Source organism: Scyliorhinus torazame, chromosome 3 (genome assembly GCF_047496885.1).
Source record: "Scyliorhinus torazame isolate Kashiwa2021f chromosome 3, sScyTor2.1, whole genome shotgun sequence".
In the NCBI taxonomy this organism is placed as follows: Eukaryota; Metazoa; Chordata; class Chondrichthyes; order Carcharhiniformes; family Scyliorhinidae; genus Scyliorhinus; species Scyliorhinus torazame.
The window spans coordinates 50,549,315-50,564,482 of record NC_092709.1 but is presented as its reverse complement, the minus strand read 5'-3'; the positions used below and the strand labels follow the sequence as shown (position 1 = coordinate 50,564,482).

The 15,168-nt window shown below is 43.4% G+C and overlaps 1 protein-coding gene across 1 annotated transcript in view; it reads right to left on the bottom strand.

Moving 5' to 3' along the window:
* Window positions 1–15,168, bottom strand: part of LOC140409488 (cilia- and flagella-associated protein 337-like) — an 85,372-nt gene that overhangs the window by 28,325 nt on the left and 41,879 nt on the right. The window contains exons 6-11 of the mRNA XM_072497900.1: window positions 14,859–14,905; window positions 12,112–12,229; window positions 11,938–12,007; window positions 8,662–8,902; window positions 2,739–2,844; window positions 39–190 (exon numbers count right to left, since the gene is read on the bottom strand). Of these exons, the coding sequence (XP_072354001.1) occupies window positions 39–190; window positions 2,739–2,844; window positions 8,662–8,902; window positions 11,938–12,007; window positions 12,112–12,229; window positions 14,859–14,905 (734 nt within the window). The remainder of the gene's footprint in view (window positions 1–38; window positions 191–2,738; window positions 2,845–8,661; window positions 8,903–11,937; window positions 12,008–12,111; window positions 12,230–14,858; window positions 14,906–15,168) is intronic.

The following is a 15,168-nucleotide window of genomic DNA, read 5'->3' as shown; positions in this document are numbered from 1 at the left end:
AATGACCACACATGCTCAGCAAGATTTTAACTGCTTACCTGCCCTGGAGCAGAAGCAGTGCTAGTGAGTCCGTTGCAACGTAGAGTGCCTTCAGTTCATGAGAATGATAACAAGCAGCCAGATCTCCATTGATCTGACTGGCTTTTGGTTTCACAGTGATGAGGCAAGTTTGATCTTCAATATCCCAAATCTAAAAGCAGACCTCAATATGATACCACTGATGCAATATCATTGCTGTGAAGACATGCATGCCACTTGATGATTTATAGGAGAAAGTAATGAGGAGGGGAACCGTTTCATTATAAAGTTAAAGTGCTTTCTGATCAATGTATAATAATAACACAGTGGAACCTCTGTAATCCACACTCCTATCAGCCATCAAAGTTTCTGCAGGTTTAAAACTTGCTCAACAAATCACCCCATTGTACATCTTTTTAAATTTGTAATTTATTTTCTTGTTGAGGTGAAGAAGAATAAACAATATTTCTCATCACTTGCACTGTATTTATGTTAATATTTGGATATTACACCTGAATCAGATCAGAATTTGGAGACACTAATTTCCAGGGACCCTATCCACTCTGATGGATCATAGAAGTTCAGTCTGTAGACGGAAGAAAGTTTTGTACTGTGTAGTACATACTATATGATTTGTGAATTGATTGCTTCAATGAAAAGGTGTGGTTCAACTGTAAAAATGTTTACACAAAAACAGAAAATACTGGACAATCTCAGCAGGTCTGACAGCATCTGTGGAGAGAGAAAGGAACTACATTTCGAGTCCAGGTGACTCTTTGCCAAAGCCATCCAGACTCAGAGTCATCCAGACTTGAAACATTAGTTCCTTTCTCTCTCCACGGATGCTGTCAGACCTGCTGAGATTGTCCAGTATTTTCTGTTTTAGTTTTAGGTTCCAGCTTCCGCAGAAATTTGCTTTTATCTTTGTGCAAAAAAAATCTTTTGTCACCATAGGATTTCCTGGTTAACTGGATTATCTTCAAATTATAAAACAATTGGATTTTAATGCTCTAACTGATGTGATCTAATGTGAAGAACACAAATATTGAGTAGCACTTAATTGCCCATGCATTGCTCTTTTGCAGTCAAATACATTCACATATATATATTAGAAAACCTTGGGCGCGATCTTCCAGCCATGGTGCGCCAGAAAAGTATCTCACCGCCATGCAGCGTGGCCGGTGAAAGCTGGGAGGCCTTGCTCCCGGGATCTACGTGGCTCGCAACGCCTCACGAGATTCAACGCTATCACGCGAGACGTTGCAAGGGGAATCCCGCCCACAATGAGTGGGATCACATTTTGGCAAATTTGTATATTAGAGCGAGGCAGTAAGCCTTACTCTAATGTGCAGATTCCCGAGGTACCTGAGGCTTTGGGATTCAATCCCTTTGCATCGAGGGCCCCGCAAACAGAACCAGACGAAACGGTACTCGTGGGAGTCTCCAAGGAGATCGGAGGCCCCCAGCTGCATGCCCTTTGGGCAGGGCTGAATGGCCTCCTTCTGCACTGTAGGGATTCTATGATTATAATTATGAGAATGGGAGGGGAGATGGAGTGAACCTCTTAATTCCAAATTGCTATGTTGCTCTGGTTTCAGAACACACTTAAATGTAAGTGAGAGTTAAGTGCTTACAGCTGTACATCTATTTTATCTGATTTATTTTGTTTCTGTATAAATACCTATCTTAAAAAACTACAATCTGCAGTTTATCTAAAGCATCTCGGCTTAGAAACTGAAACCAGAAGGGGTTTCTTTAAATGTGACCGTATTTGGGCCTGATCTGTGATTTTAACTTGAGGCCTGAGGTGGTTTCCATGTCTGACCAAACATCCTAGAAATAAGACCTAAAGCCGGGAGAGGCTCAGTAAAGGAACTTGTTTTTAGATTTCTTGTAGCTGTGGAGGACCAGACACCACAAAGAAACCTTGGGTCTTCCCTGCTTCAGGATTCTTCCCACCTCTGCTTCCCCTTCATCAATTTACTTTCCTTAGTACTGGGAACCATGCCCTCTGGTCCCCCAGAGGCTGCTTCTGACCATGAGCGCATCCCGGAATCAATTGCAAATGAAACCCGGCCATTGAAATCAACCCAATGGACTACATTTGTTGCATTTCTAATCGAGTTTAAAAGGGAAAAAAATGAACTCCTCAACTTTTATTTAGTGCTGGAAAGCAGCCATCATAATTTCACCTAAGTATGGGCATATCTCAGAATCAATGACCATCACAAAAAAGGACTTGACAAACTTTTTGTTTCCCATATACATATCTCAACAAATCATAATAAAACCTTTTTGGGTCGGCACGGTGGTGCAGTGGTTAGCACTGCTGCCTCACAGCACCGTAGACCCAGGTTCTATCTCAGCCCTGGTTTACTGTCCTTGTGGAGTTTGCACATTCTCCCTGTGTCTGCGTGAGTCTCACCCCCACAACCCAAAGATGTGCAGGTTAGGTGGATAGGCCATGCTAAATTGCCCCTTTAATTGGAATTTTATCAAAAATAAATGAAACCTTTTTGATCCATAATAAAAAGGCCTTCATCCCAATGGTATATGACATGATGATAATGAAAATGATGCAGAAAGAATCCAGCTGTTCTCCTTCCCCATGACATTTATGTTTTTTGTATACTTTCTGTATTCTTGCAGAATACATTCTGGAAGGGTTGAATAAAATTATATATTTATTTGAAAACAATGAAGAAAGTGACTTTTCAAACCTTAATTATCTTGTCAACGGAGATTGAAAATATCCGACTGTCTCCCGCAGCAATACTGAGGAAGATGATAGGTGAATTGTGTCCAGTCAGTATACCAGTTCGTCGGCTGTATAAAAAGATTACCAGCAAAAGATCAAATCACCCAGAAGTTAGGCATTCTGACTCATTTTATGCATAACCTGTAGCAAGCTGTCAGAAAGAGAAGGGCTTCCTGTAATTGCTTTAGTCAGTCTGTTATTATAACTGTCTTCCCATCAAATCTGCCTCCATAAATATCATCTGTCAAAATAATAATAATAATCTTTATCTTTGTCACAAGTAGGCTTACATTAACACTGCAATGGAGTTACTGTGAAAATCCCCTAGTCACCACTACAGCGCTTGCTCGGGTACACAGAGGGAGAATTCAGAATGTCCAATTCACCTAACAAGCACGTCTTTCGGGACTTGTGGGAGGAAACAGGAGCATCCGGAGGAAACCCACGAAGACACGGGGAGAACGTGCAGACTCCGCGGAGGCATACAGTGACCCAAGCTGGGAATTGAACCCTGGTCCCTGGCGTTGTGAAGCAACAGTGCTAATCACTGTGCTACCATGCCTCCCATAGTGATTTCCATATTGCTGGGTTAGCTCTGCCTCCCAGTGGTTGTCCCTGACTCTGGCTACGATAGAAGAAGAATCAGTTCAGGCTGGTAGGCAGTGAGGTAGAATCAGATGGAAGGTGAAGAGGAACACTAGATACAAGGCAAATGTGGTGAATGGTTCTCAGGGTGGAGAAGGAGTTGAAGATCAGCCTGCAATGCTTTATAGCGTAATTCCTTGACACATGTTGGTACCAGGAGGACAGCCTGAGCGTATTGGTCCCATGAAAAAATATTAGCTGATTAAGGAAAGCAAAGAAAAAAACAGCAAAAGAAAAGTTACTTTTTTATAAAAATGCATGGACTCACAGGGAAATCTATTAAATTATAAAATGCATGGACTCACATGGAAACCGATTATAAAATGTATGGACTCACTTGGAAACCCAATTTAAAATGCATGGACTCACATGGAAATCCATTATAAAATGCATGGACTCGCATGGAAACCCATTATAAAATGCATGGACTCACTTGGAAACCCAATTTAAAATGCATGGACTCACATGGAAACCCATTATAAAATGCATGGACTCGCATGGAAACCCATTATAAAATGCATGGACTCGCATGGAAACCTATTATAAAATGCATGGACTCACATGGAAACCCATTATAAAATGCATGGTCTCACATGGAAACCCATTATAAAATGCATGGACTCACATCGAAACCCATTAAATTATAAAATGCATGGACTCACATGGAAACCCATTATAAAATGCATGGACTCACATGGAAACGCATTAAATTATAAAATGCATGGACTCACATGGAAACCCATTATAAAATGCATGGACTCACATGGAAACCCATTAAATTATAAAATGCATGGAAACCCATTAAGAACCAAATCAAGCTACCATTGAAAGCATATAAGTGAAGTTTCTGTTTGCCTAATATAGAGTAGGGATACACCACACTTATCCAAGCTACCAAGCACCAAAGTTTAGGAGATTCAAATGCATGCGGATCTAATGCCAAAGTTTAACCAGTTGAAACTGCACAACCTACTCATACCAATCTGTTAAACCTCCTGATGCTTTTCCCAACCTATAGGCCATCGACTTGCAGAGACATCCAGCTGTGAAGAAGAGTCAAATGGACTTGAAACATTAACTCTGTTTCTCTCTCCACAGATCCTGCCAGACCTGCTGAGCTTTTATGCCATTTCCTGTTCTTATTCCAGCTCCAGTAGCTATCTCTTCAATGGTTCTATTGAGATCTGTCCTAACACACCGACTGCACCTCCGGCATTGGTATCACTCTCATTCGCAGATGACCAACTCTGAATTAAACCAAAATTCCAACCACATCCCCTTCCTTTTCTTCATTTAAATATTGCTCCTTTGACATGTCGTCATGTTAGCAACGTTTGTATCAATGTCACAACTAATTTCATGCTGCCAAACTGCCTAAGATCAAGTTGTGGATGAGCCAGAATTTTCTGCAGTTGATTATTGGGAAAACTGAAGAAATCATATTTGACCTCTACACAAAACTTTGTACTTTTGCCATTCATTTCATTTCCCTTCCAGACTGCTTGATGGCTGTTAGAAAGGCTGCACCAGATGGTGGTAAACTTAGTCCTCTGCTTGACTCTATGGGACAGAAATTTGGATAATTTGTGCTTTTTGGGGGGGCACTGTGAATGCCCTTAGAGCTTAAAATGGTGTCCATGGTTTGTGTGCACACTTGTGGGGCAAATTGCAACCAATGTGTTACAGGTGAAGATGTTGACGTGAAAACAATGAACAGTCAGTAGATGTATAAACTTCAGGCAGATTATGATATCAATCAGCATACAATGCTTATTTCATGCCAGCAGTGTCATTTTGGAGCTCAATGTTCCAGTTAATGCCCTTCCCCCTACTTAACCTCACACAGCATATTCAGCAGCCCAAAGGTGCCCCCTGCCCCTCAACCCCATGCCTGCTCTACCAGCAGTATTTAAAGGGACCATCAAGTACTTACAGGTTTGTGGTTTTCTGATTTCTTCTGGCTGCTGCTTCAATTTTGTGTGTCTGATGCTTTCTACAGCTGTTAAAATTGCAAAGGTTTATATGGAATGATGTGGTAAGTGAAGACTCTGATACTCACTTCAGGGTTTATGTGCAATCTAGTTATTCCCAAACAAGGGTAGACTAGTATATATTCTCTTGGAACAGGACCTGATTAGGATAATGAACAGCATATTACAGAGGTTCCTGTTGGGGGATCTCCCTATTACAGGGGTCCCTGGTGGGTCACCTCCATACTTAGGGGTGGGGGGGGCACCCAGGCAATCCAGGGTGGGAGGCTGCTGTGCGGTGAAGGTGGGGGGTGGGGGGGGGGGGGGGGGAGAGAGAGAGATTGGGGGTGGCCGGCAGGACCTCACTATCGGGCCACCCACTCAAGATGGTGGCCCACTAGCAGGAGTCCCTGGGAATCCCTCATATTCCATGCCATGCATACATTTGCATGGCAAGAAATATGGAATTGCTTACTGGTTTTACTCCCAGGGGGACCATAAACTGGTTGAAATTCAGCTCTGGTGGGAGAACATAGTCTCCTAAACAGAGAATCCCGCCCAAGAGGTCTACGATGTAAGATGGAGTTGAAGAAGAATTTCTACTCTCAGATAGTCGTTAGTCTTTGGAATTCTCTTCCAGGGACCAGTAGAGCCTGGGTCATTGAATATATTGAAGGCTGAGCTAGGCAGATTCTTGATAATAAAGGAGTCAAGGGTTACAGGCCAGGCAGGAAAGTGGAGTTAAGGCTAATAACAGATCAGCCATGATGTTATTGAATGATGAAGAGGGCTTGGTGGGGCAAGTGACGTACTTCTGCTCCTCTTTCTTATAACCTTATAAACAGAGCCCATGCAGAGTTTGACAAGCTAATGGAAGACAGAAAAGGAAGAGGGGTCACATCAGGACGCCATATTCAAGGAGCAATTCTCAAAAACAGGCATTTCAGTAAGGATGTCCTCATTGAATTTTGTCCTTTGCTGCAGCCTGAATGCGACCTCCGAGCAGGAATGCACTGTCAGAGGCAGTCCAGGTGATAGTGGTGATGAACATTTTTAGACATCAGGGTCCTGCAGGCTGGAGATATTTGCAACATCCACTGTAGTTCTCTACTCAATGAGATAAAACAACCTTTTATTCTCTCATTCCAGGGAGAAAGAGATGAAGCAAGCCGTGGCTTCACTGGGAATCTTCAGGATGCATTGTCTGCACACACATCGCCTTACAGACACTGCATGTCAACTCTGTCCTGTACAGGAACCAAAACCGATTCCACTTCCTCATTGTCCATCTGTTGTGTGCCCAGATGCAACCAATCATGCAAGGTCCTGCCCCATCCTGTCGGAAGTTATGATGCCCTCATTTTGCTGCAGCCACTGTCCACCTGCATCTAAGCATTCATGACAAACCTAAGGGCAGCTACTGAGCTGCAAGGGTTATCCACTGACCATATGATGATGACTCTTGTGACAACCCACATTCATGAACAGCATACATACAATGAAAGCCTCGCTGCCACATGATAGGTGATGGAGCAGACCATTAGCATGCTGAAACAACTGGCATAGAAGCACAAGGATAGGCAAAAGCATCTGGTAGATAAGCACTAAGGGAATACACAAGGGTGATTATGTTAATTTTACTTTCAATATGTTATGCTTTCATTTATAAATTTGGTTGAGAATATTTATTTTTGGGTTGCTTTTAATTTTGCATTCTGGTTAAGCAAGTGCTGTGGTGGTGACAGAGGGACTCTTGGTGGATGAAGGGGGAATTGGGGTTGCACATTGCGCTTGGATGAGTACTTCACCATTTGTATTAGCAGAAAGGGGCTGTTTAGGTTCCTTGTCCTATCCTCCGTCTCGTGGCTAGATCAGACCCCTCGTAATGGTGAGGTTGTGCAGCATGGAGCAAATCACCATTATCTTCACACTGCACTACCACACACTGAAGTGTTCCTCTAGATCAGTCCAAGTAACAGTGCACTATTTTAGAGCTCTAAGAACACTTGTCGAAGAATCAGCAGAGGCTAACAGAAAAAAGCATTGAGTTCAAAATAGACCATACTATATATACATCAAGGAAGTCGATTTTACAGGTTGTGCACAATCTCCCCAATGATGGTCTCTATCTCATCCATAAATTTTCTACAGTACCCAATAGTTAAGCAAACATCAAAATAATCATGCATCTAACTAGTTCCATTTCTTCTCATAATACAATAATCTGAAATTCCATGCGGATTCTCTGAATCTCCTGTCGTGCCTTTACTGGGACATCGACAAAACCCAAGGTAAATAACAGAGGACAGAAAAACTCTCAAAGCATTTTAGGACCCATTTATTTAGACCATCAAATAATAATAAATAGCATAAACAACTTGATTTTCCCTGTCTATTTCACCAACTTCAAATTCTAGCAGCTAGCAGCTTCAAATTCCTAGGAGTACACATCTCCAAAAATCTGTCCTGGTCCACCCACGTCGACGCTACCACCAAGAAAGCACAACAGCACCTATACTTCCTCAGGAAACTAAGGAAATTTGGCATGTCCACATTAACTCTTACCAACTTTTACAGATGCACCATAGAAAGCATCCTATCTGGCTGCATCACAGCCTGGTATGGCAACTGCTCGGCCCAAGACCGCAAGATACCTCAGAGAGTCATGAGCACAACCCAGTCCATCACACAAACCCGTTCCCCCATCCATTGACTCTATCTACACCTCCCGCTGCCTGGGGAAAGCGGGCAGCATAATCAAAGACCCCTCCCACCCGGCTTACTCACTCTCCCAACTTCTTCCACCGGGCAGGAGATACAAAAGTCTGAGAACACGCTCGAACAAACTCAAAAGCAGCTTCTTCCCCATTGTTACCAAACTCCTAAACGACCCTCTTATGGACTGACTGGATTAACACTACACCCCTGTATGCTTCACCCGATGCCGGTGTTATGTAGTTACATTGTGTACCTTGTGTTGCCCTATTATGTATTTTCTTTTCTTTTCTTTTCTTTTATTTTCATGTACTTAATGATCTGTTGAGCTGCTCGCAGAAAAATACTTTTCACTGTACCTCGGTACACGAGACAGTAAACAAAATCCAATCCAACTCTATCGATTGTAGGATATTGCAATAACTACCTGTCCTCAGTTTGAATTTGATCAAATGTAAAGTGTAGAATTTGACACTGATACACATAGGAACAGGCAGCTCAACACTCCTGATATAACACTCTCAAGGCGTTACATTTTTCCACTTGTTTACTTACCCTGGGAGGTGAGGGTTCCACAGTCGAATAGTTCTGTCTAAACCCCCTGTGACAACCAGATTTTTTTCTTTACAGAAGTCAAAGGTTTTTGTCCCTTTTGAGATTAAAAATACTGTTTCGTCACAACTCAATCTCTTCTGCAGAGCAGTCGCTCCTGACTGGGAGTGTCTGTTCTTATTATGAACTGCATCTTGAATTTCTTTCATCTTCTGCTGAAAGGTCTTTGTGCCAATGACACAACCTGAAATGTATATTTTGAAGTACAATGTCAAGAAATCATTTAAACAACATAGATTTACATTTTCGTAACGGCTGCACAATATGTTTGGTATGTTTTTCAATTCTTGAGATATGGGCAAGGTTGCAGAGATGCATTTCTTGCCCATTCTTGAGAAGATAGTGGACTCGCTCCTTGAATCGTTGCAGTTCTTGCAGTGACGTGATCCCACAATGGTTTTAGATAGGGAACTTAAAAGATAGTAACTCAGCAACATGAAAGATCCACCACATAAAAGATGTTTATACAGCCCTTGTGAGCAACATGTGAAAGCACAATTCATAATATTTTAACACAGTAAAGTTCAAATTGTTAGGTTTCAACATAACCACATTTTTATGATGCATTGTTCAATCCGCTTTCCCACTAGTTCACCTATAGTTACTATTTTCAGTTCCAGCTTCATTACGACAGTTTGGGTAACGTTTGCTTTTAGAAACTTTACAAATTATGCTTTCAAATGTTGCTTAGTTTGCTTCTATCATATGTATATTTAAAGTTTCACAAGGGCTTTATAAGAAGTGGCAACATTATTGATTAAACAAGCTACTTGGGGGACTTCCGGTGATGGCGGGCAGGAGGCAGCCGCACAATGGAGGGCTCCCGTTCAAGAACGGCATTTTCGGGGCTTTGAGCCCGGTCCCAAGGTCCACGGAGGCGGCAAAAGCAGGGAGAAGGCACAGAGAAGGCACAGTGAAGTCACAGTAAAGGAAAATGTTGAGGATGAGCAAAAAAAATGGCCGTAAAAAAAACAGCTAAAGGTCCGTCGGGGAGTGGAAAGATCACCGCGGGGTCACCAAGGAAAATGGAGGCTGGAGCACCAGGGGAGGCCGCATTGCTTACGGCTGAAGATATAACTAAGGTGATGGCTGCGGAATTCGAAAGGCAGTTTACAAAATACATGGAGACAATGAGGCAGGAGATGAGGGAGGTTTTGAGTGTGCTGGTGGAGGAGGCGATTTCCCCGGTGACGATGGCGATGCCGAGCGCAGTTGCGGAGGTGCGGGAGCAAGGGGAGGCGCTGAAGGAAGTTGAGGAGACATTATTGCAGCACGGTGATCAACTTACCTTGATGGGGAAGGAGATGCGGAAGGTGATGGAGGTTAACAAAGATCTGCGAGGAAAAATGGAAGACCTGGAAAACAGATCCAGGCGACAGAATTTGAGGATTGTGGGGCTGCCCGAAGGAGTTGAAGCACCGACGGCGACTGAGTATTTTGCCGCAATGCTGGCAAAACTATTGGGGGAGGGGGAGGATCCCTCCCGATATGAACTGGATCGGGCTCATCGGTCGTGGAGGCCTGTACCAAAGGCGAGTGAGCCGCCAAGGGTAGTGACTCTGTGCGTCCGTAGGTACAGTGTGAAGGAGAAGGTCCTGTGCTGGGTCAAGCAGAAGCGGGTGGTGCAGGAGCTGGTATACGTGTATACCAGGACTTTACGGTGGAACTGGTGAGGAGGCGGGCTGCCTTCAACCGGGTGTAGAGGGCACTGTACATTAGCAAGGTGCAGTGCGGCATTGTATATCCAGCGAAGCTGAGGGTGACTTACAAGTTCAAGGACTTTTATTTTGGAACGGCAGAAGCATCAGAGGAGTATGCAAAGGCAGAAGGACTGTGGCAGAACTGAGAAATTGAGAAATGGCCATGTGCCGATGTAACTTCATGACTGTATTTTCTTCTTTTTTGTTTCACTGCGCGCGGGTGTATGGGCTAAAGGAGCCAATGTTGTATATATTTGGACAAGGGAAGTGATGGGACTTTCACTCGAAATGAGGGCTCTTTGGGGCGTAGGTGGGTATGCGGGGTTTGTGTACTAAAATGGGGATTTCTGCGCTTTCCTAGGGCCGGGCAAGGGGGAAAGGGACCCGGGTGGGGGCCTCCACGCTGGCCGGTTTAAGCCTGCCATTGGATGGGAGTGAGGTGGGGGGAGGGGCTGCGGCCATCGGAGCCTGGCAGAACAGGGTCCGAGTGGTCTAGCTGGGGTGGAAAGTTGGGGGGAAGGAACCGAGGTCGGGGGGAGGAGTTTTACAAGAGGCAGTGGACGGAAGGAGTTGGAGAGGGGGGCGGGGGGTTTACAACTCTTGGGTATCACGTACGGTACTCTTTCAGAGGTTGAATGGCGTTGAGTGTGTGTGTGTGTGTGTGTGGGGGTGGGGGGAGTGGACTCTATAGGTTAATGGTGACCATGGGCGGTCCCGGACTCCTTTTTTTTTTCTCCTTTGTTTTTTGTTTCCACCGTGGAAGAGTTTATTTTATTGGATGCATATATTGACCGGTGGGCCGTTGTTTGGGGTGGTGGGAGGGTGGGATCATTGTTACTGTTAAGGGGATTGACTTTGTATTTGTTACCGTTTACTGTCTGTGGGTGGGGTGTAAATTTGAAGGAAAATGTGAAAATGGAGAATAAAAACATTTTTTATAAAAAGATTAAACAAACTACTTTGTTTGAAGATCATGGCTAGATAGGTGGGCATTCTCTTGTTTAAGATCATCAACGCCTGACAATTGAGTGGTGTAGATGGTACCTACCATTTGTTAGCCCAAGCCTGGATGTTATCCAGGTTCTGTTGAAATGAAAATGAATGAAATGAAAATCGCTTATTGTCACAAGTATGCTTCAAATGAAGTTACTGTGAAAAGCCCTTAGTCGCCACATTCCGGCGCCTGTTCGGGGAGGCTGGTACGGGAATTGAACCGTGCTGCTGGCCTGCCTTAGTCTGCTTTCAAAGCCAGCGATTTAGCCCTGTGCTAAACAGCCCCAGCTGGCATGGGTTGCTCCATTATTTGAGAAGTTGTGAACATAGCTGAACACAGGTCAAGAGTTAGCAAGCAGCTCCACTCCTGCCTTTATGATGCACTCAGGATCATTGATGAAACAGTTGAAAATCATTGGGTTGAGATGCTGCCCTAAGAAACTCTTGCAGTGAAAAATGCCTCTGATGCAGTACCATGATATAAGTAACAATAATTGCTGGAACAAAATTAATCTGCATGTCTTACCTATGACTAGTGCAGTGGTTTCCTCATTGCAACTTGATATAATTTTATTGATAGAGTGAATGTATTTCATCTGTTAAAAAAAAAGCAACTAAATTAAATTTTCAATTTAATTATTAAGATACCTTGACAGAAATGAGCGGTAGAAGCCCCACAAATCACCCTGTAACACTTTACCTCCGTCACCCAATCATTATGAACCTTCCAACGTATGTAGGAGATTTGCTCACTATTTGCAAGTTTCTCAACGGTAATGCTTGGAATTCCATCCACTGTCGGACCCTTTGTCCAGTTCCTGCAGGTTTAAGCACTTCCAGGAATGATTATTAGTGACTTGCTGAAGTAGCAAACATAATATTTTTTTCAGAAAAATATGCATGAGCTGCATAAATGTATTTTCACTTCTGCATTCACTGTTCAAAATCAAAACAATCCCACAGCAACGTGACTCGTTCAATTTGACTTATTTTTACAATGGTTGGATCTTCTTCCAACTTCAGAATTTCTTGGGACCAAAGCATTTTGTAAAATCTTTGAATTGATAGGCTAAGTTTCTGGGGGGGGGGGGGGGGGGGGGGGGGGTTGGTTTAATAGATTATTGCCACTTCTTAGTTACTGAATTTATGATTTATTTTGTGGTTTATGTATATTAAATGTAACAATTCAGTTGTGAGATATTTGCATATAGTTAATCAATGTCCAGTGTGCTAGCCATGGTATGAGAGGAAATCCAACATTTGGAAAGTGTTATGAAAAGTTATGGACAAAGTGAATACAGACATAGAGATTATTTAATATTAGCAAATCACCCATAGCGCTGCTCATGGTAAATCAGAGGAAGTGCTATTCTGTAACAATCGGAGCATTATAGCATATAGAATGCAATTAGCTGAAAATTCTCTGGGGTACTTCACAGAGAGACTGGCAGCACTCAGAGAAATAGCACAAATGGCTTTTTACACCATTTCTCAGTAGATCCCACTTGTCACCTGCTGAAATCACAACGGAATAATTGGACAACTCCTTGGTAATTTCAGAGGCAATTGTCGTGATTTTACGCCTGTGTTCGCAAATGGCGAGGTGGGTGCAAAATCTCACGAGACTCAAAAAATGGGTTTTCCGATTCTCGTCACCCCTCGCCGGAGATCTAATGAAGTTCCTGTCCGGGAAGGTCAGGAACCTCATTTCAATAAATTTTAATATAACTGGTGGACTTCTCCACCCTATCATCACCCACTTAGAATTCTCCCCTCACCGTCGTGAGGTCACATCGGTCAAGTTTACAATTGCTTTTCAAAAACTGGAACCAGACAAAGAGAACCCGCCAGGGGCACACAGGCGAGTATCACCCCCGAGGGGAAAGGAACAATGCCAAGTAGTACCCTGACACTGCCCTCTAGCAGCTTGGCACTGATCCCTGGCACAGGGGCAGATTTCCCTTATCCATGGGGTAGGGTTTGCCCTTTTGCATGTGGGGGGGGTTCCTCTTAACCATGGGGGCAGGTGGTTGCCCTTGTGTATGTTAGGAGAGGTGTCCCTTATCCATGGGGGGGGGGGGTGTATTTGTTTTATTAAGCCTCGCCCTGCCAGCATGACTGTGTGAGCCATGTCTGGAGTTTCTTCTGGAACAGATTTCTGCAAAATGTGTTGAGAAAAGCTGGCTGCGTAGCCTGCAAGCTGCACGCAGTTTTCTCACCTCAGCCAGCACACTCATGGTGTCAAAGCATCCTGCAGTTCAGTAGGAAGCCATTCGGCCCATCAACTCTGCACTGAACCTCCGAAAGAACACCCCACCCAGGCCCACGTGCCCACCCTATCCCCGTAACCCCATCTAATTGTTTGGACACTAAGGGGCAATTTAACATGGCCAATCCATTGGACTGTGGGAGGAAACCGGAGTACCCAGAGGAAACCCATGTAGATAGAGGGAGAATGTGCAAACTCCACAGAGAAAGCACCTGTGAGAAATGAACATTTTGTGTTGTTTTTACATGTATAAACTCTGGTTCACAATTAAGATGTCAACAATGAGGCCTGATGGGAAAATTAACATGTCAAGTTCTGAGTAAGCTATAGTGAGCGAGTTGTTGTAACTATGTACAAGGCTGACCTTCGGGGAAGAATGGGATGTACAATAACAGAAATTGCTAAGCAAGGGGGAAGCTAGCAGGTGCAAGCTGGGGGCCCCATTCTTATCTTTAACTGATGGTCCAAGGATATACCAGGAGCTGACAGAAACCACTATGCAAGGGGGAGGCCAAATAAGGGATCACTGATAAGGGAACTGCCCTTTCTATAGTTTGTGGGATGTATTTCTCACGGATTGTTTCTCACGGATTGTATTTTCATGGATTGTATATAACAAAGTGATGCTGTGTGAATTCTGTGTGTCTGCTATTGCTTACTGGCGGCACCCGCTCTTGCAAGATCGATATTAAATACTTCTTCAGAATTTGACTAAGTGTAAATTATTAAAAGGTGAACGGTGTTTCTCACACACCCAAGGTCAGAATTGAACCCAGGTCCCTGGTGCTCTGTGCAAATAACGAAAAATTCCACCCAATTAATCATTTTGTTGCTGATATGTAGAAGTGTGTACATTGTAGACTGAATCTTCAGTAATGATTGGTCAGCAACTCAATGCAGTTAACTGGTACCATGAAAATGAGACCTAGGGCCCAAAATCCAGGCTAGCTCGGGCCTCATTATTCAGGCACAAGGATTGTATTTTGTATTCAGGCACAAGGATTGTACTATGCACCCTTAAATTTCTAAGCCTGTATTTCTGAAGAGGCAGAAACCAGTTATATAATAACAAAAAAGCACGTATTTATTTATTTTACATGACACAGAATGGGCATAAAAATCCAGTCTACAGTCAGTATCCAGTTATGCTGTTTCTAAAGCAGAATTATTTTCCCTACCTCAGGCTTTCCCCCACCATTGACACGAGGAAGATATTGACACATCCCTATGAAAAATAGAGTATTACATTTATCTGCTAAAACATGCTAGCCTCTTATTCCATTCTCAATTACTGAATCACCAATCATGAGCAGCTATTTTACAATAACTTCCACATGAGCAGCAATGCTCATTACAAAAAAGTAATTTTCTTGTCCAAATGTTCGACTCAGAATCAGAAACTAGTAGACGCACTGTGCTGTTTTTAGGTCACTCAGTTTTAACGAGGCCTCAACCTTATCTCCAAACACAATGAAAGCTCACAGATTT